General features: G+C 35.5%; 1 protein-coding gene across 1 annotated transcript in view; it reads left to right on the top strand.

The window, feature by feature from the left end:
* The window catches only part of NAV3 (neuron navigator 3), a 144,550-nt gene that overhangs the window by 3,789 nt on the left and 114,412 nt on the right, over positions 1–26,349 (top strand). Inside the window, exons 3-6 of the mRNA XM_063309338.1 lie at positions 2,021–2,204; positions 12,560–12,628; positions 16,018–16,157; positions 21,971–23,003. Of these exons, the coding sequence (XP_063165408.1) occupies positions 2,021–2,204; positions 12,560–12,628; positions 16,018–16,157; positions 21,971–23,003 (1,426 nt within the window). The remainder of the gene's footprint in view (positions 1–2,020; positions 2,205–12,559; positions 12,629–16,017; positions 16,158–21,970; positions 23,004–26,349) is intronic.

Raw genomic sequence — 26,349 nt, 5'->3', positions numbered from 1 at the left:
TCCTGGTATTTTAGCTTCAGGGTTAATATCTGACTGATCTGATGTCAGAAATTATTTCATTAGAATACTCAATGACCATTTTTGAATTATAGTTTCTGTTTTACATGACTTTGTCACAGATTTCAGGCTCATTCAAATGCTACTGTCCATTTCTTGAGAAACCTGAAATAAATCAATTCTTGATTTAAAAAAAAGAAGTATCATAACATAGTATAATTTGTGTTTTTTAAAAAAGATACAGTGTCAATTTTTTATTTCCTTGCAGAATATTGATAGTAGTTCTATTCGGAACACTCAGTTTAGCCTTCTTTGTGATTCTGAAAGGTGATGCTTTACCTATTCTTCTTAAAAACAGTTCTTAAGATATTCTCACAGTTATTTTTAGTCTTATAATATAGATAAGTTTCAATTATATCAAGTCCATTGATCAGGGCACCCTGGATTGCAATAACAGGCCAGTAAGAAATCAGGTGGAAGTATTTTGATGTATTACTCAAATATTTTATAAAACTTGAAAGTTGTTGATCATGTATTTCTCTGTTTCAGATGCACAATATCAATATACATTTCCTTTTAAACCTGTTATCAAGAAAATAGTAATATATTTGTATATATTTTAATGATTTTAAATTTCAGTTAAATATGCATACACCTGCATATTTACATGTATCATAAGACTTTTTATCAGAGAAGTAAAAAAACAAATTACAGTTCATATTCAGGAAATGGGGAAAAATGCCTTACAGATTTTTATTCTCTCTTCTTTTATTTAATAGCAAGGAAGGTGTGATTAAGCATAAGAAGCATTTTAATTTAATTTAATTTTCTTCTGAAAAGCTAGGATGGAATTCTCACATGTATCAACTGAGATAATTTCAGGTGAATCAACAACATTTTCTGGATAGAAAAGCCAGAGCTGAGTGTGCATATTTATGACAGAGAATCAATGATTTAATTAAATCTAGGTCTTGTTCAATTTGACATTTATTTATTATGCTTTTCTATAAAACTGTCAGTCTGATTAAGAACTCTGGCAGGATGAGAGCAAGTAACATTACTAAATAAACATAAGGAAAAACAATTATTATACCAATATAATAATGAATAAGAATATAGGGAGTTCTGGTCCTATCATTAGACATGGTGAGGCAGTTGGCTCCAATGGTAAACCCTAGAGAGCAGGAATTAACAGTGGGATATTGAAAATCATAGTTAGTTAATGATTTCAAAACTAGTAACTGAGATAAACATCAGCCACAATTTAGCTACTACTCCCGTGAGCTTCTGTATGTATAATTGTGTATGTACTAAGTATGAGATTGGATTCTTACTGGTTCCAACATGAAAATTTTTCTCTGTTGTATAGTTAAATCTCTCTCTCTTGCAATTCTTAAATTATGGGGAGATTGGTTCAGATGAAGGCAATTCTTAACTTAGTCTCCAATAACTTCAAAAGTTATAAGCAGCACTTGGATTTGGGCTTGGAAGCACACATTTAACCAGCATGATACAATGCCTGAATGGACTGGGGATACTTCTGGATGCTTCTGGATTGTCTACAGCAACAGCCCAGTATAGAGATATGGTCCAACAGAATTTACTATTGCATGAATGAGGCAAGGCACAATACCAGTTTAATATCAAGATAATGAAATGATCAGCCAATGTCAACAAATGTAAATAATCATCACACTGAAAATATACAAAATTTGTTTCATTTTGAATAATGATTATGTGCTATTTATGAAATGTTTTTGAATAGAGTTATGGTAGATAAATTTTGAGCTATTACACAGTAAGAACTTTACAAAAGTTAAATGTATGATCATTATGAAATCCTGTATCTAATATCCAATATGAAACATAGGATTCCATCATACACTGGCTAAAAATCTCAAGTCACATTAAATCCAAATATAAGACAGTTTGTAGAACTGAAAAGATGGCTAAAGTTCATTAGGCACATCTGTGAAGGAAAGCTAATTTTGATATTTTCATTTCCTTCTTTTTGTTTGTGCAGAAATAAGAAATGGAAATTTGAAAGCCATTTTAGGACTGTTTTTCAGTTTGTCTCGTTATAAACAGCAGCAGCACCAACAACAGCAGTACTATCAGTCCTTGGTGGAGCTACAGCAACACATCTCACATTCTCCATCTCCTCCTGAGATTGGCCAGTCCAAAACACAGCAAGATATGCAGTCCAGGTAGGTCAGATTATTTCCTTAGTAAAACTGTAACTGGAATTGCTTTCTTTATGCAACAAATATTTTCAAAATCTGCAAAATAAAAAATGAACTGTGAGTCCAAGGGAATCTTACGTGGAAGTAAGCCTTACTTTAATGGGATGTATTCTTTTATAAAGGTTCAAAGAGTTTTAGTTGCTTAAAACAGTTCATATAAAATATTCAGTTATTTTCAGGCATTTAACTTCTTGGTTTTTTCCCTTGTTGGCAATGACATGAAACTGGGTGTGGGAGACTCACTGCTCACAGTGAAGCCCGATAACCCTTCATCTTAGGAAGGTCATTTTAGGGAAATCAATCTGAGAAATTAGTAAAGAAGAGAAGATAATCTTGTTTTTTTCATGAAAGAGAGTAAATTCATAACTTTATCATAATGTCTGTTTTGTGAACATAACAGAAAAAGATCTTGTTCCTCTATTTTAAAATTGCTTTTGTTTTCAACATAAAATAAAGTGGTCCTGCTGTAGAAAGTGAACCAATGCAAACTTAGGGATGTCACTACAGTCCTGGAGGAGACTGCTTTTTCTCCAGATAGTTTTATCATCAAAGGGGTTTGGGTGCCCCCCCTGAAGATTTTTGGTAGATGTTGTATGAGAGGTGGGTTACAAAGCAAAATGTATTTTTTAAAACCACCAGGCTTCCCACAGTAAATGCAAACCAGCTATTGCTTATCTAAATACATCAATCAGATGGCATGGATGGAGCTATTATTAAGTATCCTAGCACTTAGTGCATCAGATTTTTATAAAGACAAAGGATGAACTTTATAAAATAGATTGCTTTAGCATAGGGCACTGGCATAACAAAACAGTGTTTCCTCACACACACACTAATATCTTGTTTTGTGTAATTACATATTTAGTGTTGAATAAAGGTTTACTGACTAATTTCTTTTTCTGTTAAGCAATAACACAATCTACAATGGATTTTATTTTATTTTATTTTATTTGTTATGGACAGTTGTGAAGGTCAAAATCTTAATATTGATAGTGAATGTTTTGTTCACATTGAAATCACTCAGATGGGGGCATGGATTAGAAATAAACGCATACATTTTCTGATAGTTTTACTTATAATTATATATGTGAAAGATTGTGATGTGATTTGAATAGTAATGGTGGCAAGCTTGCTGGACTGTGGTGTGGATAAGAGTTTTAGGAACTTTTAATTCATGGTTCAATGAAGAAAAGAGTGTTATAAAACTCTTGGACACACCTCTTGCTGGTTTTGAATTCTTAGTTTATCCATCCCCCTTTGAAATGTGTGGAGCCACATCATACATGTTAGAATGATTTTATGAGTAGGAGTTTCTTTGCTTTTTAAAACTAGATGAAGTATTTTTTCTATTTAACATACTATTTTCATGTATTTTCCCACCTGGAAATGATGGGAAATGCACCATTTCTTCAGTATTCTTTTAAACAAAAGCCTTTTGAATTAATTGATTCATGCTAAAAGGACTTTTACATATCATCCCTGGCTTACCTGACATTTTCTTGTAAAGTTCCAGTCAGATAAATGGGGAGAGAAATGAAGAGCAGGAATATTTGGAGAGATCAAAAGGACACTTGAGTGATGCAAGAAAAAAAGGGGGGAGGGGTTAGTACCTTTAAGTACATTCACTATATGTTTAAAATGATTGGTGTGCCAAATTAAATTGTTTCCTCATTACCATACAATTTTTGATATCCACTTGCAATCTATTTCCCATATTAGTTTATGCCAGTGTTTCTCACCCTTAGCAACTTTAAGCTGTATAGACATGCCGGCTGGAGAATTCTGGAAGCTGAAATCCACACAGCTTAAAGTTGCCAAGGTTGAAAAACACTACTTTATGTGAGTACTTTGGTTGTATATCCAAGCATTTATACTGAAGTATATACTATTGGAAATAGGTTATCTTCGAATTAAATGAAATGTAGCAGCAAACACTACATTGCACTTTTTTCCCTAAAGGTCAAATGATCAATAAAGATGCTTTATGTGGCTTTAATTATATTTCTAAATCAGGTAGAGTAATTTAATTCAATAAACACAACTAAAAGGTCAGAAAATATTGTTCACATTCATTCTGACTTATTGGGAAGTGAGGAAGAATTATTGAGTACAACCTTGCATTGTGGTTATGCTTTTGCATGAGGGATTGTAAATGGTTACTTTTAGTAATTGCTTCTAGCTGGGCTCTTGGTAAGCGTAGTTTTTTGTAGAAGCTGACATGCCTAATCAAGCTTTTAGATGAAACAGCCTATGCTTTTCAAAGGACTACATCTGAGATAAGTGGAGAAATAACTTCTTTGATGCACTATCAGCTTGGATGTTAAAAGAGAAAATGTTTGATTCGTTATTTCTGTAAGGTTAAGATCAGGAAATTATTTTTGCCCCAGTATATACTTTACTGATATCTGTGATGAAGTTAATGTTTTTTCATTGTATTGAGAAAGCACAAGAATAATCAAAAGTCTGTGTTCTTAAAATGACAAACGAAGCATTCAATTCAGACTTGATCACTTAGCACAAGAATCCCCCAGATGTGCCCATGCTGACCAAAGTATCTTGAGAATATAATTCAGAAAAATATGTACAACTAAAGGCTTCCCACCCTGGAATTTGGATTTTGTTAGCTGAATGCTTTAAATGACAATTGTCTTCACCGTATTCTTGAAATACATTAAACTGTCAAACAGTAGTTTTAAAAATATAGATTGAAACCCTCTTTACTCATGACATGTCCAGCTGTCCATCTCATGACCAGAAAATGTTGTATAAAATTAAAATACACCACAATACCAAGCCTATTTGTTATTGTATTTCTTGACAGCTCCACTTTCTGTCTTATTTGGAGACTTTTTGGACTATGGCTCTAAACTGCGATCATTCCTCATGTGTGTTTCGTCTCCCATGGACACTGTTTCTTCACAGCTAAACAACTGTGAAGCTACTGTATATAATTGTTATATCTATATAACAAAGGATAAATATACTAGAACACTTACATATTAAATAAAATGCTTTCATTTAAACAGCTTTATACCTTAATTGCAGAAGCTTCATAAAGTAAGACCTCCCACAAATGATTGTTTATCCAAAAAAATGTAAAATACAAATTTGACCATAGAAGTTTCATATTTGAAACTGGAAACCACAGTGGAGACTTCAAAGAAACTGGGGTATGGAAAAATCTTACCTAGATGATAAGATCCAGCTGATCTGTCAGCAGGATCAATAATATTTAATCTATGCAACAGAGATAAAAACAGAGATAAGTATATAGAGATTGATATACAATAAAAGTTAGCTTCATATGTGATGACTTCTCAGCTACCCACATACTAAAATAAAAACACATTTGTGGCTTAGACAGTAACTGATTAGGGAGCTGTCAGCAAAATCCTAAAATATAGATAAACTGACATTATGACATGCAGAGATAGTGGTAACAGCTTGAGATTCATATGGATTTGATTAATTCATTAGTTTACTATGCATTAGTTTAAATATGCATTTTGTTCAATGAAATTAGAAGTCACTTTTTCAGTATAGTTGATATTGAAAGCAGCTACATGAATGCTGAAATTCACTGGATCAGCAGTTTTGTGAGGTTTGTCAGATTAACAGTTGGCAAATTTAATCAGTGAAATAGTCATGAAATAGATGGAAAGAACCTTGAAAATACTTTATATGTATTATGCTTTGAGCATATAACATCATCTGATCAGCTATACTAGTAGGGCCAAAATAATGTCACAAACTAAGTCTACCATTTCATTAAACTGCGTGTATGTGTGAGCAACACTGGTGGTGGTGGTGGTGGTTTTTTATATAATTCTTGTTGCCAAAGCAAGCAATTTTCTTTTACTCTCCCTCCATCCCTGGTTTTAAAATATGATGGTTGACTGAAAAGTAATGCCTCCAATGTATAAGTTGCCAACAGATGGCAGTACCAATGTGCTAGAAGCTCTGTCATGATTTTTTTAAAATTGTTTTTTCACTTCAGTTGGCAAGGAGGCCGCTGTGAGAAAAGGTTGTGTTGTTACTGTTCATGAAATGGAAGCCTACAGTGAGCACTTGCCAGTGAACTTTAAGAAACATACTGTGATTGAATTTTTAGCTGCTGAAACAGACCTTCCAATTGAAATTCAATACTGTATGCAGGCTGTTTATGGCAATGACTGTGTTGACATGAGTACTGTGTGATACTAGGTCAAAAAAATGTAAAGCTGATGACTTGGGAAGAGCTGATTTTGTGATCAAGAATAAAGTGGATGACCTGTGACCTCAATCTTTCACATGAGGAAAGATTGATGAACTGATTAAGGACAATTGGTGGGTCACTCAAAAGGAAATTGCTGTCAGACTTGGCATTTCACTGGAACATGTGGATCATATTATTGATGTTTTTTTCAATATTGGAAGGTTTGTACAAGATGGGTTTCTCTCATAATAGCCACAGAGTTGAAAGCTTCAAGAGTTGAAATTTGTTAATAACTGTTGTCATGCTACAATGATGAAGGTGAGAAATTTCTTCACAGCATGGTAACTTCTGTATAACATGGATTCATCATTATGACCCAGAGTGTCAGTCCATGGAATGTCATTATAAAGCATCACCCGGGGGCGGGGGGATCAAAAGCCAGATCTTGGTAGGAAAGTACATGGTTACAGTTTTTTGGGATGCAGATGGTGTCATTCACATGGATTTCCTTGAATCTGGCATCAACTCAACGTGCTACATTGCAATGCTCAAAACTTTAAACAACAATTAAGCAGTGCTTAAAAGCACATGAAAGACATTTTGCTGCAACATGACGTTCTGTCTCAGGTAAAGCATGCACACATATACACAGAGGCATAGTGGGTAAATGGGTTTTACTTGGGAGAGGCAAACACAAGTAGTGGCAGGCAAAGCACAGAAGCATGCACACATGCTCCTCCCAAATAGTCCTTAAGGGCTTGCCATGGTGACTTTGCCAGTAGCCAGAATCCAGAGGAAAAAACAGCATGCAAACTGAATCATAGTCCAAGGTGCAGGGCATCATTGCAAGGTCATCAGGCAGTTCAGGCTACAAAGGAACAGAATTTCCACAAGCAAGGTTTTCAGGAAGCAAACAGAATGTTGGGTAAATGGAGCAGTTGCTTCCAATGAAATGTTGCTGGCAGGTGATGGTTCTTAAATAGAGCCTTGCTGCTGGCACAGGCAATTAATGAATGACTTTGATATGCAACAAGCTATGCAGAATGCCTTTGCGCTGCTTGGTCCTCTGCGCAATGTGATCTTGGCCTGGGGGGAGATCCTAGATCTGATCAGGTAGATCAGCTGCCCTACCTGGTCCCTGGCTCTGTCAGCCTCAGGTCCCTGCTTATTTGGCTCTCCCGGATTTGGCATTTGTCCATGACATCAGAAACAGCATCTTCTAATTCAGATTCTTGCAAATCAGAGCTGGCCATGACAAATGACAACGCTATGCTTCACAACTCACAAGCCATCCAAAATGCAATCGTGAAGTTGGATCTCACTGTCTTACTACATTTGCCAGAGATGGTGCCATGTGACTTCCTCCTTTTCCAAAATTGAAGGAATACTTTCGTAGGCAGTTGTTTAACTCAGATGAAGAACTGGAAAGCACTGTCAGGACCTGACTGAAGAGGCAAAGAGTTCTTCTGTGATGAGCTTTTCCACTGTTGGTAGAAGTGTATATAGCAAATGTTGGTGATCATGTGGAAAAGTAAATGCAAATAACAGATGAGCTTGTATCAGGTATTATTCTCCTATTTAATTTAGTAATATATCCCTATATACTACTAAAACTCTCATGTCTGTAATCTTCAATTAGGTGAAATGGTGCTTCATAGGGCAACAGTTCTGAACCAAGGTACCTCAAATATAATTTACAGAATGCATCCAAAATCTGGGACTCATTACTTCAGTGGGATTGAAATTTGGCAAAGCTGTGGCCACTTCAGAGCCACCATGCCTTTTGATTACACTTTCCAGAAACCCATAGGGTGCAAGAGAAGATGGGAGGGGCATATCCCTGCCCTCTTTCCCACCTCCCTCTGGCCCCTGAGCCCAATTGACTGACGGCCAGGCTTGACAGGTGAGTGGCGATTGGCTGCTTTGGAACCGAGGCTGAAATTTGCAATCTCTTAATGGCGGTGGTTGGCGAGGGAAGGATGAGAGGGCAACTCGGATGCCTGCTGGTAAGGTAGTGCTGACTGGGGGTGGGAGGGGCTGGTGGTCGACAAGTGAGCCCTCTTCCTCCCTGGAGGGAGGGGGCCCTTGGGGACACATCAGGAGCGGGGCGGCAGTTTCCTCACCGCCTGTGGCTCCCTTTGTTTCCCTTTCCCCCAGCAAAGTGGCAGGCAGTTCCATGGGTCAGCTGAGGAGGAGGAGGAGGAGGAATAATTTCCAATGCTCCCTGCCAGCTTCCCACAAGCAAAGTCAATGGGAAACCTGGTGGGAAGTTGGAAGTCACTCCCTCTTCCACTGCTTTTTTGCCCACCTGTGGTCATTCTGTATTTCTGTTTCGGTAAGGAAATATCTCTGCAAGGATGATACAGCAGGTCATGGGTTGTCTTGTCTTTAAACTAGAGTTATGAAGATGAGCATATTACTTTTCATTCAACCCTCATATATTATCTTTAGTTTTCAAAACAAGTTTTAGGCATTTTTCTCACCTATGTATGAATTCTGGACTATAATAAGTACTATTTATACAGTGTGTTTAAAAAATTACCTCTTCTACAATTATTTCCATACCTGATATTGTTCTTTCCATATTCCATTTTGCTAACATGAAAATATTGAACTTTAAACTCAGTGCCTATAGCCACAATCCGAAGAATCATGGCAGAAATCCAAATACAGAGTGAGTTTTTTTCCTTATAAAGTTAAAAGTGTGTGTGCACTTGTACACGTGTATATATGCATACACATGCATACATGCACACACACAGATATACATTATGTATATGTGTATATGTGTGTGTGTGTGTGTGTGTGCAGATAGGTAGCTGTATAACAGCATGACTGTGTATGCATGTTCCCTTTAGTTTGAGGGTTAACATTTAGTGTGAAAAGTTTCTAGGCTCCTTGCTGCCCTTTACTTTCTCTCCTATATCTTTTTTACATTATCATCTGGCATAGTTTAACTGAATTATATCCAACACTGGTCATGTTTGTGATACAAAATCTCTAGTGCTAATTTAATTGTTTCATTAACTTATAACAATAACATGAGTTCAAAAGTGTTTTGTTTTGATTTGATGTAATGTGACTGATATTGCATTCCTAAACCTTTGAACTAGCTGTAAAGGTAATTCCTGCCTACAGTGAATATTGTGACTATCATTTTTAGACTCTCAACAGCTTGTAAAATGTCTCTCTTGGGAGGGGAGGGTGATTTTAAATCCTCCCTGCCAGACCCATCTTCCAAGGATAAAAGGTATGGATGCTAACTTGCTAGCAGAACAATCAAGTTGAACCTCCTGACCTGATCTTTCCAGCTGAAGAAAGTTTATCCCTTCCACCAAGAGCCTGCAATGTACTCCTTTTAAGATAACCTAAGATCGTTGACGACACTGGTCTATCCTGGGAAATGAAATAAGACCCATCTTTTAGCTGGCTATACTTCTGCGTAGGGAAGGAAGGCTGTTTTAGCCTTTGGCAGCAGAATGTGTTGGTTCAGTTTACACGGGAAAGAAAAAAACGGCCTGAGACCAAATGAAACTATCCTTCCCTGTCACTCCTCAGAAAGTGTGTCTCTGATGACCCCTTAAGTTATAGGATGGGTTGAGGTCTGAAAACAGGTGAGGCTTTCTACCATACCTGATAATGAGGCCCTATGGATATAGAGCAACTCAGATTGTTAAGAAAATTAATACTGTTTGAGAGAAAACAGAACTTCATATTTCTTTTCAGTCAGGTTTGAATATTCTTCGATTGAGCCTAAACTTATAGTCTAGAGCTAAAGTTAAAATATTATTTATCATGTCATAACCATAGCTTAGCTCTCTCTGTTTCTCTCTCACTGTGTCTAACTTTATTACCTATGAAGCTATAAATATGTGATTTCATTAAACATTTGGAAATTAAAGGAAAGGATTACCTTTCAGTATATGGATTTTCTGGAATTTCTCCAGTTGTTATTGCTAGATCGATCGATCGATAAATAAATAAATATTACAAATTATAAAGTAAAATCCTTGTTTTTACATTTAGGAAGCTACCTACCTTGTAAGGTTATTATATGTGCTAACTGCTTGTTGTTTTTAATCCAATTAAGCAATTTATCATTTAGTGCATTAATCCAGACTAAAAGAATAAATTAAAGTGTTTGCAATCAGCTTTAGCATTCACCACCAGCCAATATTTTTATTGTAAACCACCCAGAGTCCCCCATTGGGGGAGATGGGCAGTAATATAAATTTAATAAATAAATAAAATAAATATTCTTCCCTTATGGCTTTTATGGCCTGAGCTTTATCATTATTAGGTCGAAAGTAGATTATTTTATTGTGAACTAGGCTATATCTCTACTACCCTCAGCACAATTATTTTAGTCCCTTTTCCCCAATACATAGCAATCTCATTACTGCTTAACTTTAATTTCACATGGAAGCATTTTCTGTTCCAAGAAGAATATAGAAAACCATGCCTTACCTCTTACAAGGAAACTAAATGTCAGCTTTTGCTGATGTGAACTATGATCACACGAAAGTGACTGATTTATACCAAATTGTTTATACAGGGTTTTTATTGTTTCTCTCATTTTTGATTGATGTGACTGACAAGTAGATAAGCAAATTAATGCTGATTCAAGCTCTCTGTCTTGCCACTCCTTTCCCGCATCCTGTATTCCTCACTGTTGTTTCCTAGTGCTGCACTGATATCTTGGAAAAAATTCCAAAGCTTAAATAGTCCTTCAGCCAAGTCCCATGAGTTCTTCTTTGACACTTTCCAAGCCTTCAGCTATTTGCTTAATTCCAAATACCTAGACTACAGAACTGCTTTGTTTGCTATTTCTAATAGAAACAGGGTTTGCCAACCCTAGGCATTAAGTCAAAGCTATCTGGATAAAGTTCAGCTCTGTACATTTTTCCTGTTTTCCACTTCTTTGGTCTGTGCCTGCCTGCATCTCCCCTGCCCCCCCGCACATCATAGCCAAATTTCAATGAGCTCTCTAGTTTGCTTGTTTTTTTAACTTTTTAGAAGGGTGATATTTTCAGCATTCTGACTTGGTGCAGTTCAGAAACAAGTTGACCAAAGAATAATTTGTCTAGTCATATCACATCCTTTGTTAATAAATCAAATAAAGTCATTTCACTTGTCACTGTCATCACTTTAGAATTAGCTTTATTACTTTCTTGTCAGTGCTAGTCCAGCACCTGTCTTCACCTTTAACTTTCTACTTCACAATTTTCCATGTTGCTAGCATGAGATGTGCTTAGGACAAATAGTTATCTGCTCTATGACTAAGGATATTTCCACAGCAATAAGAGCTGATAAGAGTTGGATGATTGATTTACTGTTAGCTTTAGTTGGATAATTGGTTTACTTCATAACAGTATAATCACTTTGGCAGTGGAACCAATTGCCTAGAAAGGTGGTAGATATGCTCAAAGTGATTTTGCTCAATGTGCTCTAGTGGAGCTTGTATAGCTTTCTGTTGCGGGTGATTTAAGTTGGATTCCTAGACTGAGCAGAGGGTGGATTTGATAGTCTAAATAGCTCCTTCCAACTCTATGAATGTATTAAATAGATGGGCAAATGAGTTACAGAATGTGATAATGAAGATTCATAGTTATCTGCTACTGTGCAAAGTCATACTGATCCTTTGTCATTTCCAAAAAAGCCCAGTATATAGCCATAAAATGCTAGATAACATTCTCAACATTCTGAAAGAGTAATGGCCCATTAGTGATCTTGAATGGGTATCCTTTTATATATTTTTTAATCACATGCATTATCTTCAATTCATATTCACAGTGGAGCTCTGCACTGAAAGCTCCTTTGACAATAAAACCTAGAGCAGGTAGTGAATTCTGCAGTGATTTCAGAAGTGTTTTAAAGTGATAACATCTGAGAGTGTTTTTCTATGAGCTAAAGTAGTACAAAGTGTAGTGCATTACAACATAAGTTGTATTTTGGAAACTCTCAGTGTGTTAACATTACATCTAACTCTTTCTTTAATTAATTTGCTTTCTATTCATGTTCTATCCATGTCCTGCATTAACTCATCAGTTGGTGGTAAGTCTGTGCTTTTTATGCATATTCAACAACAATCTTTAATTCAATTTCTCTGTTTCTTCTCATGCAGTCTGACAGCCAGATATACAACTCAGTCTAATCACAGTGGAATTGCAACCAGTCAAAAAAAGCCTTCTAGGTCAGTTAACATCTCTAATTTATTGCTTGCTAGTGATGCTTAATAGAATCACTGCCCACTGGCATTTTTTATTCTCTGAGGCTCAATAGACATTAAGGTCTTTCATTATTATATTTCAGATGTAGGGTTTAGAGGATGTTCTGTTGGCTAGTGGAAAACTGGCCATGACTACAGAAAAGAATATGCATTAGGTTAGTAGTAGGGATATCCTTATGCTGCAACTCAGCAAAGTAATATAACTATTTCAAAGGAGCTGTTCAGCTTCTATTGGCAATTGATACTCAAAAGCTCTGACTTAGATTTAAATTTAAGAAATTCATTTAGCTCAGACACATTGGTCTTCCCTAACCATATGCTCTTCAGAAGTGTTTAATCACTACAGTATGAACATTAGCTGGGAATAATAGAAATTTAAAATAGAACCAATTTTCCAGATAGAGAATTGGCTACTGAACATTCGTTGAAGGTGTTCAAGTGAAGGCTACATAGCTATGTGTCTGGGATGCTTTAATTCGATTTCATATACCAAACAGGCTTTGGATTTTGTGTCCTAATTGGCTTCTTCCAAGTCTAGGATTATTATTTTAAGTTGTACTCTAACACCTCTGGAGGGCAACTTGTTGGGAAAGACTGAATTACAGACATAATTCAGAAAAGGCTTGAAACATTTAGCTGTGCTGCAGAATCTAGTTTGCAACTGATGGTTGCTTGCTAATCTCATTTCCAGTCTTGTCTATCTTTGCGGGGTTTCACATTGCACTAATTCAGATAATTATTTTTCTTTTATCTTGGTTTGTTGAACAAACCATATATGCCCAGTTTTGTGCCTATTACCAAGCCACAATGATAAGCTCATACAGTACACTGAGTAAAAATAAATTTGGTTAATTGAGTGGTAGAGTTTTCATCCAACTCAACAAAATCATCATCTTCTTCATTTATTGTCCTAGCTTGAAAGAGGATAAATTGAATTGTGTATTAATGCTTATTCTGGAACAGCACAGTTGTATATTTTAAACAGAAAAGAAGAAACAGGCCCTATGAATAATAGAGTAGCTTAATTGTGGGCTTGGGTATGGAAATGCACAACTGTCTCATAATTTGTTTTCCATTATCATTTTTCACATAAGGGAAGATCTGTTAGAAAAGATTGTAGCTTTGCAGTAAAGCACACATTTTACAACTAAAAGTAGATTGAGGTCCTGAAGTGTCTAAGCTGGGATAGGAAATACATACAAAGATTCTGAAACAAATCACTGTCAATCTGTGTAGATAAGCTACATATGTTGTATATTAAAACTGTACTGGAATAGAATCATTTGTGCTTTTCCAGTATATATAACACATACTTAATAAAGGTTTTTATGAAATGAAGTATTTGGGGGCAAGTATAATTTCTGTGAAACTGGCTAGACACAGAACATACTTTGAGTGCAAATATTACGACTCTAAGCAGCCTGGATGTTGATGGATAATCCTGTCTCTGTGCCATGGTGTGTGGCTTTCTCACTTTGAATTACTACCTCCAATGCATTTATTTCCTAAAGGAAGACACCTGGTTCCTCCTTTTGTGTTCCGTCTATTATGTGTATCCCTTTAAAAACAGTTCATTACTGACAATGAGCTATCTGTTGAGTAATCCAGTGATTAAATCATTCTATCTGAGTCATTCTATCTGGGATAACTTGAAATGAGCTATACCAGAGGGCAGTTGTTGTGCACCTGTGGTCATAGGTTTTCAGTCTCATTTCTTATGGATTCTCTTGTCTCATTCACAATTTGTTCTGTCTGGAAGTTAACAGTTGTTTGTCCCACAGTATAAATTTATAGGAGTGTTTGTAAAATTTTAATCAAAAGTATGTTCCTTGTAAATTATTGTTACTTTAAACTTTGCATTTCCTTTGTTGCTTAAAATGATTCTATGGTGGAATATCTGCAAGTGGAATAAATATATATTGTGAAAAATGCCCTTGTATTTTATACTTCGCTTACTAGACATTTGCATGTATTATATATTTGTTGTAAGTGCTTTAAAATCTATTTTCAAGTATTCAAAAGGCCTTTTATTTTTCTTAGGATTAGGGTTATTAATACAAACAATGGATTTTAACATAATTTTAATATAGTCAAAATATAATTGAATTAGTATTTAGAGATTAAACAACCTGCTTTGCTTGTTGCATAGGCAAAGAAGAACAGACTGATCATCAGAACATACCGCCCCCCCAAAGCTGCACACTTAGACACCTAATATTGCAGTTTATCAGCAATCTATATCACAGTACTCAGAGCTGAAATGGAAGTATTAGATAAGCAGTTGCAATTCAAGACTGATTTTGTTTTGTAATACATAAAGTCTGTGTAGAGAAATGGAACTGATTTCAGGGTTTTCTGGGAGGGGATATAGCTACAGTTTGTTAAAAGGAAGGCACTGTGATATATTAAAATATGCTCTGTTTTCTATTTAAGCTATGTTATCTTTCAGTTATTGCTAATGGTGATAGGGGTTTTGTGTTGGAATTTGACTGATAGATATTTAGGTCAGATCAGTTTTGCTAAAAAACCCAATCTGACCTAAATATCAGTCAAATTCCATCAATGATGCAAAGTCTCTAGGTACAAGTCGATGGACATAATTTGAGGTTGCCTAAAATTGTTTTATCACTAAACTAGGCTATGAAATATACATCGTATAATGTGAATTTGTAGACAGTGGCATTTTTATTAATTTTAACTTTACTAACCAGGAAGTTTCATATGGTGGCAGCAAACACCAACAAGTGGAATATGTAACTGGAACTGTGGTCTTTTAGAATGGATGGATCATTTTAATGCAAGGATTTTTATGATTTTTATTGAGACAAAGGCTTCTCAACCACATCAATCACTAGTATCATCATCAAATACCTACCTATAAACAGGATAAATAACAGAGAGTATTATGGTTCCTTAAAAGCTTACATATTTATTATTTATCAATGCCACAAGTATCTTTGTTGTTTTTGTTATGACAGCTACCCTGCTGTCAAACATATATTAATTTAAGAAATTGTGTACACAGTGTATTTCTCAAATAAATGCTGCACTGAGTTTCATTATATTTTTAAAAATTGGGAAAGAAAAAGTAGAATTGTATATGAAGCATACAGGGGAATCATTTGTGCACTGTAAATGGAAAATGCAAAGGATACTTATACGTTTGTTTGTGATCCTATATAAAATCTATTTTCCATTTGTGCTTTTTAATTGATAACTCACTGGCAGTGTCTAACTAACCATGGAGCACATGAATGTTTGTTGTTGTTGTTATTCAGGTCTGTGGATTTATTTAAGTTATCTTACACATGTTTACAAATGCAATGCATTTATTTCTGACTATACCATTCTAGGCTTCCTGGGCCCTCAAGGGTGCCAGCTGCAGGCAGCAGTACCAAAGTCCAGGGAGCTTCAAATTTAAATCGAAGAAGTCAGAGCTTTAATAGCATTGACAAAAACAAACCTCCACATTATGCAAATGGAAATGAAAAAGGTGAGTGCTTCATAGATGTTGTCTTACTGAACCCAGAAGCCTAAAGAGGTTCCTCCACTATTCCTGACATTGCCCTGGTCTTGAGCTTTGTGGAACTTTAAAGTAGCAGTTGCATCCAGCCACCTTGGGCTGTTTCAAATATGGTGGCTAGAAAGTTCATTTTTGCAAATGGGGCCCAGAGTAACCATCAGGTGTTCAAGTAATGTCTCAATTCTGCCTGAAGAAAACTGCACCATGTGGGCACACAATTTTTCTTCTGGTTGTACTCATGCCACCAGTACTGTATATGTGAAAATATTCTTCAGAATCAGAACATCAAAACTAGATACAATCACAAGTCTTTTAAAATTAGATGTTATTTTTATTCACATATTTGCTTACTATATATTCACATATTCAAAGTGAGATATTTAGTAAAGACTTACATTCTTCAAAAAGGTGTGTGTAACATTACATTAAAAATGCTGTTCTTGATCTTAACCAAAAGTCAAAAAGTCATACATTCAAGAAAATAAAGTGACATCAACAGTTTTCAAAGTCAGCTTCATGATTTTTGCTTTCAAGAAGCAACCTTATCTGAATAAATATAACATGCCTTCTGTTTATGGCTACATTAGAAATTGGAAAAACAGATTCAGATCTTGGTTTGGCTATGAGCTAAGTGATTCTTGGCAAGTCAATCAAGCAGCCTTTTTTTGGTGAAATAATATCCTATTTAAAAATGAGAATTGATATTATAGTAAATATATACAGTATGTACAATTACAAGCAGTGAACAAGGGCAAAACATTAGCTGATGTGCAAATACTGACATCTATCCCCATCTTGTGGTAAATTCTATATCTTTCATTTTCAAACACAGCTGATAGAATTACATTAATAAAAGTATGTTAATTAATAATGTTCTTAAATATCAAGGTAAAGGAACATAAAATTATAAGCATACAATATTTTTAAAACAACACATACCACACTTACCACAAGGTGGGAGTAGATGTCTTTGAATAACAACAGAATTATCTATGATAGCTCTTCTTTGGTTAGAAAAATAACATTATTAACATTTCAAAATTTCATTTACTTGGGAGGTATGCATTTATGCACCAAGTGATTTTTAGCTTATGATATTGTTCCCTTGGGATCTTTCTTTATGTATAGTAAAGTCCTTTCCTTTCCTTTCCTTTCCTTTCCTTTCCTTTCCTTTCCTTTCCTTTCCTTTCCTTTCCTTTCCTTTCCTTTCCTTTCCTTTCCTTTCCTTTCCTTTCCTGAAAGTTGGCTTAAATTTATCATTTGCACCATATACTCTTCTTTTCTTTTTCTTTTGGTAGGATAAATACTACAGAGTTTATGATTTGGGTCATAATACTGGATCATAGAACAACTGATAATCAATTGAAATTATCTTGATAGGGCTTTCATTATTATTCTCAGTGATTTATTGAGATTAGTTTTCTATAATGTACCATAGATATTTTGGATGTTGTCTATATCTTGTGTACCACTGAGAGTCTTGGTGGATTTCAGCAAGATATAAATGAAATGAATGAATGGGTAAATACATAAATAAACAAATAAGCAATAAAAATCTATTGACTATAGAATGTATTATTTATACGATCACAGTTGTGATAACTTATTTAAAAATCTATGTACCTGTTACTAATAAGGAATCTTATTAATACTTCAAAGAAAATATATTTGGATTTTAATTGCCAGATTAATCCAGGGATTTTAAAAATAATTCAAAGTATCAATCAGTTCATAATTTAAAATAAATCAGAACAACCAAAGGCTCAGAAGAAAATTAATTTACATGATTGTGCATAATTTATTCTGTTTTTTGCTCTTTAAGAAAATCTTTAAAATAATCATATTATCAGAATACTTTATGAGTGTTATTGTTTTTAATGTACATCATCCGTGCTGAGTACAACTTAATCTTATAGCAACAGTTTCTTTTAAAATGAGTATTAGTTTTTTCAAAAATCAGTCTCATATTAGCAAGTCCATCCTATATTGCAGAGATAGATTTGCAGTAGTTTGCTACTGATCTTTGCATGAGGGAAAGGCTAGAAAGAAAATTCTTTTTTTTTTTTTACTGTGAAATTCAATTATAGCAAGAAATCAGAGGAATCTTTTAAAATTTAAAATTATATTGATGTAATAATCTACTTTCACCTAAGGGCAAAAATGCACATTGTATTAAATGTGCATATTGGCCTGCCATCCTAATTCTTCTACTTTGAAGAAAAAAATCAGAACTGTGGTAGCATGGTAGTGTTTAAGTTTTCTTTTTTCTTTTTTAGATTTTTTTATCCCATCTTTATTATTTTTATAAATAATTCAAGGCAGGGAACATACCTAATACTCCTTTCTCCTCCTATTTTCCCCACAACAATAACCTTGTAAGGTGAGTTGGGCTGAGAGAGAGTGACTGGCTCAAAGTCACCCAGCCTTTACAACCAGATGTAGGTAGCCTTTGACAGTTGAGCCTCCTTTTATGCTGTCTCTTCTCTGTTGCTGAAAATCAGTAGCATAGCTTACCCTCATTTTCACTCAGGAAATGCACAAGAACTCTAATATAAACTTACAGTGGTTTAAAAAAGAAGCTTGCCCCCTCTCCTTGCCCACATATGCACATATGACATGGTACATTCACTTTGCATCTCAAAATGTCAGAAATGGGCTTTGAAGATATAAATATGTATTTATAAACATTTATAAAAAAACATTTATATCTGTAGAATATTTATTTTAAAAGTTCCTTCTTTCTGAGGGTATTACTTGCTTGGGAAAAGAAACTACCATTGGTACTGATCATAGCCTTTTTCAATGCTGTGAATCAAAAACATGCTTTAGAGGTGATGTTGTTGTTGTTTATTCGTTTAGTCGCTTCCGACTCTTCGTGACTTCATGGACCAGCCCACGCCAGAGCTTCCTGTCGGTCGTCAACACCCCCAGCTCCCCAGGGATGAGTCCGTCACCTCTAGAATATCATCCATCCATCTTGCCCTTTTGCCCCTCTTCCTTTTGCCTTCCACTCTCCCTAGCATCAGCCTCTTCTCCAGGGTGTCCTGTCTTCTCATTATGTGGCCAAAGTATTTCAGTTTTGCCTTTAATATCGTTCCCTCAAGTGAGCAGTCTGGCTTAATTTCCTGGAGTATGGACTGGTTTGATCTTCTTGTAGTCCAAGGCACTCTCAGAATTTTCCTCCAACATTAGAGGTGATGAGGATAGGTAAATGTTGGAAAAAAAGTTTAACTACTGGTGCTATTTAAAAGTAATAAAGTAATATACAGGCAGTCCTCATTTAGTGACCACAATTGGGACCAGCAACTCAGTTGTTAAGCAAGGCAGTCACTAAGTGGAACTGTGACTGTGCTCACACTCTTACTTCAGCTTTCCTTTGCTTTACAGGCCTGTGAAGGTCATAAATGTGAGGACTTCACAAAGTTACTTTTTCATCACTATTGTAAACTGCAAATGGCCGTTGTATGAGGCAGTCACTACCTGTAGAAGCCCAAACAATGTATTTAGTATAATGTGTAGCCCGGTCTTCAATTAGGTGACTAACTCATTACATTTGATTTGGTATGGTATATACTAGTCTTCTTGACTTAGGCACATAGCTCTTGGACAGTCATTTGCCATCGTGGTTGGAAATTGCAATAACTGAAATCCCACCTATCTGGCAAGTGTCAGATTGGAAAAGTCTGCTTGATAGAGCTTTCCAAGATCTCAGCTTCTGGTTCAGATGGTGTGAATTGAAATTAAAACTTTCTGAATATAATCATGTGCTTTTCTATTTTGATCTAAGTCACTGGCACAAACCCTTGCACTGCATACTTGTAACACTTTCCTTGAAAATGATGACCATGGGCCACCAAAACTGAGCGTGTGGAGATGTAGGACAAATAAGATTACATGTCAGACCATAACTTCCATCACTCCTTATTCCAAACAAATGTTAACTTCCCTTTTGATTTTACATGTCAAATGTACATGTTATACATTAATGAGCATTATGTTTCCACTACTAAGGAAGGAATTGGGTCAGCAAAGGACAACAGAAGTGTTCTCCTAAGGGAGCAAAAGCATGGGTACTGAGGTACCATACACTAGTCAGCTTATTTGTTACCACTGGAGTCTCTGAATCCACATGTAGCTGTTTTCTACCATATCAGTTCATATTTCTGATCAACCTTACTGCTTTGCATCATTTCAAGGTGTAAGAGGTGATGGAGTCCTGGAATCAGAAGACTAAGAGTTTAATTATGTAATCTAGCTCAGTATGTTTTAGTGTGCTTCAGTGGCCAGCAAGCAACACCAAGGTGACTTGGATAATCAGGAAGGAAGAAATCGATAAATTATAAATACATGAACTTGGTCTTCTGATTTTGCTCAACAGAGAAAACTTTCTAAGCTGCAGTTTCCTAGGTTCCCAGCTCCTGCCTTCAAATTCTTGTTTCTCTTCAACATTAGTCTGGGTAACAATAACATCACAGCTGGTTTTCCCCTCCCTTACTTTATTTTGCGGTAGATCTCTTTCTGGGCAAGACCACAAATGACATGCATATTTCCCTCTAATGTTAAATACTTTCACCTTCAAATTTACTGTAAACATTAGCAGTAAAAAGAAATATGTGAGTGAAGTTATATGGATCTATGCTTTTTGTAGCTTGGAATCTATGAAAATTCTTTTTTCCCCTCAGTTTAATTTCTGCCTTTCTTATTAGTATAGTTTGCCAATTTGAAAATCTTTTCTGAGGTTCCGTCCTCTCTAATACATCTGCAGAGCAAGCAATTGTTTTTATTGTTTATTTATTACTATAAATATACATAGGAAAAATGGGAAAAATACAAAACAGAGAATATATATTAAAAATACCAAAATGCATGAAAACTGTAAAATAAACACACACCACACCCCTCAAATTACACATTTTATGTTGACTATATAATGACTTGGTTTTGAAGCAACAAATTAAACCATGGTCATACAGAATCATATTGATCAATCTTTACATTTCATTGATAAAGATAAAATTCAAAGTCTGAAACTGAGCACATTGTTTTGAAAAAGCCTTTCTTGTGGAAATTGTTTTTGCTGTTAGTTCTGGCCATCTCTCACTGTCACCTTGCTTTAGTCATCTTTATTTTAAACTATTTCTGGCTTTGGATGCTTATGCAGTTTTATGGAAGATTACTACCATAGACCTTTCCAATATTTTCTCATGTTTGGCAACTGATTATTCATTAACAGTATTATAGCAACATTGAAAGATATTGGTATTCTTAATCTTACACAACAAGGCCATTCAAAGAGTCTGGCAACTTTACTTATTCAGACTGATATTTCTGATCTGATAACTGTGAAAGTGCAGGTAGATATGGTTGGCATCAGCAGAAGATGCCTTGCTCCTCACATCCTGAATGAGAGGGCAGCTTACAATATCAAATATATAGATTTGTATGGATTTGTCACTAACTATTATGATATTACAGTTACCAAAAAGGCCTCTGGAATACAACAGTATGGATATTGTTTCAGTTTTTCTACAAGTGTATCACAACTCTTATTTGCTTGCATGGACTGGTTGTATTAGAAGAGCAGTTAATGGCACAACTGAGTATGCTTGTTTAATCCAAAACAATTTTGCATTTCTAGTGTTTCACAAGCATGTGAATCATAGAACAAGTGGTGTAATTGCATACATTTATTTTTAAAATAAATAATTGCAACTTTACTATCTATTTGTATTAGAAGTCATTGGAAAACTCTGAAATTGTACTTTCTCTCTCTTTCCAACTAGAATCTCCCAAAGGTCCTCACCCATCTGCAGGTATGAATGGAAATGTACAGCATCCCACCACCACTGGGCAGCAGCCGGTCTCTGCCATCCCCTCTCCCAGTGCCAGCAAGCCTTGGCGCAGCAAATCAATGAATGTCAAACACAGTGCCACCTCTACCATGCTGTCTGTGAAGCAGCAGAGCCCTGCAACCTCACCTACACCACTTGCAGACAGGCTTAAACCACCTCTTTCTGAAGGTCCCAAAACACCTTCATCTGGGCAGAAATCCATGTTAGAGAAATTCAAACTGGTTAATGCTCGGACTGTTTTACGGCCTCCTCTGTCATCATCAAATTCAGGTCCCACTGAGAGCGAAAGAGAAGATGAAGCTTTTTTAGAGTGTGGTGAAATGGATGGCTTCAGTGGTGGGCTCAGTAGTGCTGGATCTACCACAAACAGCCCCAAAATATCACCTAAATTAGCTCCTCCAAAAGCTGGAAGCAAAAATATCAGCAATAAAAAGTCTTTGCTACAGCCAAAGGATAAAGAAGAAAAGAGCAAAGACAAAAGTAAAGTTTGCACTGAAAAGGTGGTAAAAGATGAAAAGGAACAGATTCCTGAGACACCTGCAAAAAAGACCTCAAAAATTGCAAGCTTGATCCCCAAGGGGAGCAAAGCAACATCAGCCAAGAAGGAAAGTTTAATTCCTTCATCTACTGGGATACCAAAACCTGGTTCAAAAGTACCTACATCGAAGCAGAATAGTTCACTGGTATGTTCAGGAAGTAAAGAGACAGAAAAACTGAGGAATGCAAAAGGAAACCAGCCCCCATCTACAGCAAAATCCCAAGGGAATGAGAAAACGTATGTTCCTTCTAGTCTCCCAGCTTCTGAAGGAAAGGAATCTGGTGCTGGTCTTAATAGTACACCATTTGCTTCTCCTTTAATGGCTGCAGCCAGTGGGCAAGTCCCAGGAAGTGGCGTTGTCCAACTTCCTCAGCAGCAGCAATACAGCCATCCAAATACAGCCACTGTTGCACCATTTATTTATAGGTAAGTTGGGTTTACTTACATTTTATTCTTTTTACATTCTTTCACTATTTTTTTAAATTTGAAATAATGGCAAAATGTAAAATGGATCACCTGGAGACATCATCCTAAGGAAATTAGAGAAGGATGAGGCAATTAATTAGCACAATGGGATTGGAAGGTTGTGTTGCTGGATTTGTTTTTCCTGCTGGTATATTTCTCAAAAGGCTGTCACTGTGTGTGTGCGCGTGTGTGTGCCATGTCAACAGAAATCTGTACAATGTCAAGAACCGTAACATTGTATTACTTCCACTATCAGATATATAGACTTGTATTGATTTCACAGTAACCAAATTTTACTACTAACTAAACTATTTTTGCATTTTGCCTCCATGTGAAACTCTGTGCAGCCAGTTAGCCTCACTCTGTAGCATCACTAGTGTAGGTTAAAAATGAGATACTTGTATACAGTTAATATTTTTCAGCTCATTAGCTGTTTCTGAATAAACTTGGAGAGGGTCTCTTTTAGAGGAAACCTTCTGTATTATTGAAGGCCAGTGTTTCCTTGATTTAATGTGAATACTTTTTCACGGTTAGGGACTTCCATCAATTCTGCACCAGTGGTTCAATAATTGACATTTTTCCCCCTAAGATTTCTTTTTGCTGTCATGAGAGGAGGTAATAATAAAGCTACTTCTATAACAAAAATATTATGGTCATTTCACAGAATGAGCAGCACATTCGATTTTTTGAAATCTCATATTTATGTGTTTAAGTTTCACATGCTTTCTGTCTAAAATTGTATATTGTGAAACTCCATTTTAATTGACAATTTGCCTGTTAATGTCAAATATCCATTAAATAGGAAAATACATCACTGCAGCAATTTACGTCTTTTAATGTAATGGTATTAATTATGTCATTTGCATAATGATGTCATTATGCTCTTGCTGCAAATTGGTACAAATATCAATCACCCATAAGGGTATGAAATTATGGATAGCTCCACAATGAATACAAACAAAGGTGTCTGTGAGGAGAAACAAGGGGAGCAAATGACAAAGCAGTGTCATGCTATCCCAATGATAGTTCTGCCCCTTTTGTACACGCATTATTATCTTGCATGCATGTTCAAAAGGTGGACATTGCTTTATAAAGCTGTGCTACTGCTTTTGTCGTTTTGATGAAAGCTTTCAATCCCATGAACGCCTCTGCATACAAAAATCCTTTCCTTTTTTACTATAGCATTTCCAATAGGCTTAATCTCCTGATAAATTAACCTTGAATACATTTATTAATAATCATCTTAAAACATTTTCCTTAAGAATAATGCCCCTTGAACATGAAATTAAGTATCTTCAGTCCCTAGAGAAAAAAAATAGAAAACATAGTCTATATCTTTTTTCTGACTAGGTATTCATTCAAAAGGTAAGATATTAAAAATGAAACAATCCATACAGGACAGCTTTAGTTTAGCAGTTTATATGAATCCAACCATTGTAAAGTATGGTTTCTGGCATAATATGATGTGTCATATTCATGAATTATTAAAAGAATGTTCAGATATACATTATATATAAAATATAATAATCTTGCATGCATGTTCAAATGCATTTTAAATACACATTTTTATATCATGGTTCGTACTAGGATCAACTGAAGAAATAGCTTAGAATAAAAGCCTGACACATTTCCAGGATCTTGAGCAATTAAAGAAAGGTAACTTTTTATCTTAGGGTCTACAATAACATGGTCACTCAGAGCCATTAAGACAATGCATTTTACTTGTCTACAGGAATGTTGAATGCCTTGTGCATTCCAAGTGGCTGCTCTCTGCCTTACACGGCAAGCAGATTTAAACTCCAAAGGGAGGTAATCAGATGTCTACTGTATAACCTATAGAAATAAAATTCAGTAGGCACTTTAAGTATCAGTAATCCTTTGTTCTGTGGGAATTATGAACCTGGATAATAGGGTGATAATGCACTTATTATAGATATTCCAACATCTTCCAGAAGAGAAGAGGAAAAGGCTTTATATAGCTAAATTCTATTTAGACCCCTGTTCTGTTCTTGTAGTGCCCAATTAGATGACCATAGGAAATCCATCAGTGGGGTTTCAGTGTATTAATACCCTCTGAGTCATGTTCCCCAGCAAGTCAAAGACATACTGTCTTATATGAGTTTTAATGTATAATTTTCATGACCAGTAGCCATTCAGCCTTAAGGAAACAAACCTTAATAAAGACCTTGGTATTTTCTATTGTCATTTATATATCATTAAAGTTGTATCTAAAGTATTGCATTTGGATTTATGTGTCCAATGTAAATGTGGAGGAGAAAGTCCTATTTCAGGCTTTTTCTAATTATCTCAGAATTTAAATAAAATACATATTTGTTACCAAGAAATAAAATCATAGGTTCCCCCCCCCCCAAATTAAAGTTGAGTCGCAGGTTTTGAAATAATTAGCAATAGTTTCATTAACATGAAAAACAGCAATGAAGACTATACATGTTATGATACATAACACAGACTCATGGTTCCTCTTAGGCTATATAAAAAGATGGGCACTTGCATTCTGCTGTCATTTTTCCCTCCATAGATTTTTTTGCCAAGAAAATGTTTTAGTATGGGGCTCTATTTTTTAATTAGAAGAAACTTATGAGGTAGATTACTTGGGAAACAATTTGCCTATAACTTTCCAGTAAGTTTATTGCTAATGCAGGATTTTAATTTGAGATTTCCACAGCTTACTGCCATTGAAGTTACTTCATCATACCAGTTTTATGTCCTATAACTCAATTTTTCCATTCTGTGTTAAAATAACATTATGCTATTATAGGTGTTCAGGCTGTGAAAATACTATTCTGGACCCCAGGACATTCTTGTAAGGTGTTTCTAGGTTCTAACGCCATTTTCACATATAAGGCTGAAAATTACCTTTCAGCTTCTAAACCGTTAATTTATGAGAATGAGTGATCATTGCTAATTCATGTATTTGTACTTCAAATAAGCCACCTGACTGATGTAGATTTTCTGACTGAAGCAAAATTGTATGAAAATTCATTTAAGAAGCCATCCTTACTCCAAGCGTAAACTGGTTGCCTATGGCAAATAATGGACTAGAGAGACCATTTATAGTAACTAGAATTCTCAGTGTAAGTTGCTATTGACTGTACTACTTGGGAATGCTACAAGTTATTTCACCAGCAGGAGGAAGGCCCATAGGTCTCTCACCTTGATTTGCAGCTTTTTTTGGCCTTGAGATTCTCTTATGCTGCCCCCAGTGCAGGGGTGCAGGACCCATTTGAATGGTCCACTCCAGTGACTGATGGACCCGATGGGGTTGCAAAGGGAGCTAGGAGCTATA

The sequence above is a fragment of the Candoia aspera genome, chromosome 7 (genome assembly GCF_035149785.1).
Source record: "Candoia aspera isolate rCanAsp1 chromosome 7, rCanAsp1.hap2, whole genome shotgun sequence".
Lineage (NCBI taxonomy): Eukaryota > Metazoa > Chordata > Lepidosauria > Squamata > Boidae > Candoia > Candoia aspera.
This window is presented reverse-complemented; position numbering and strand designations above follow the sequence as displayed.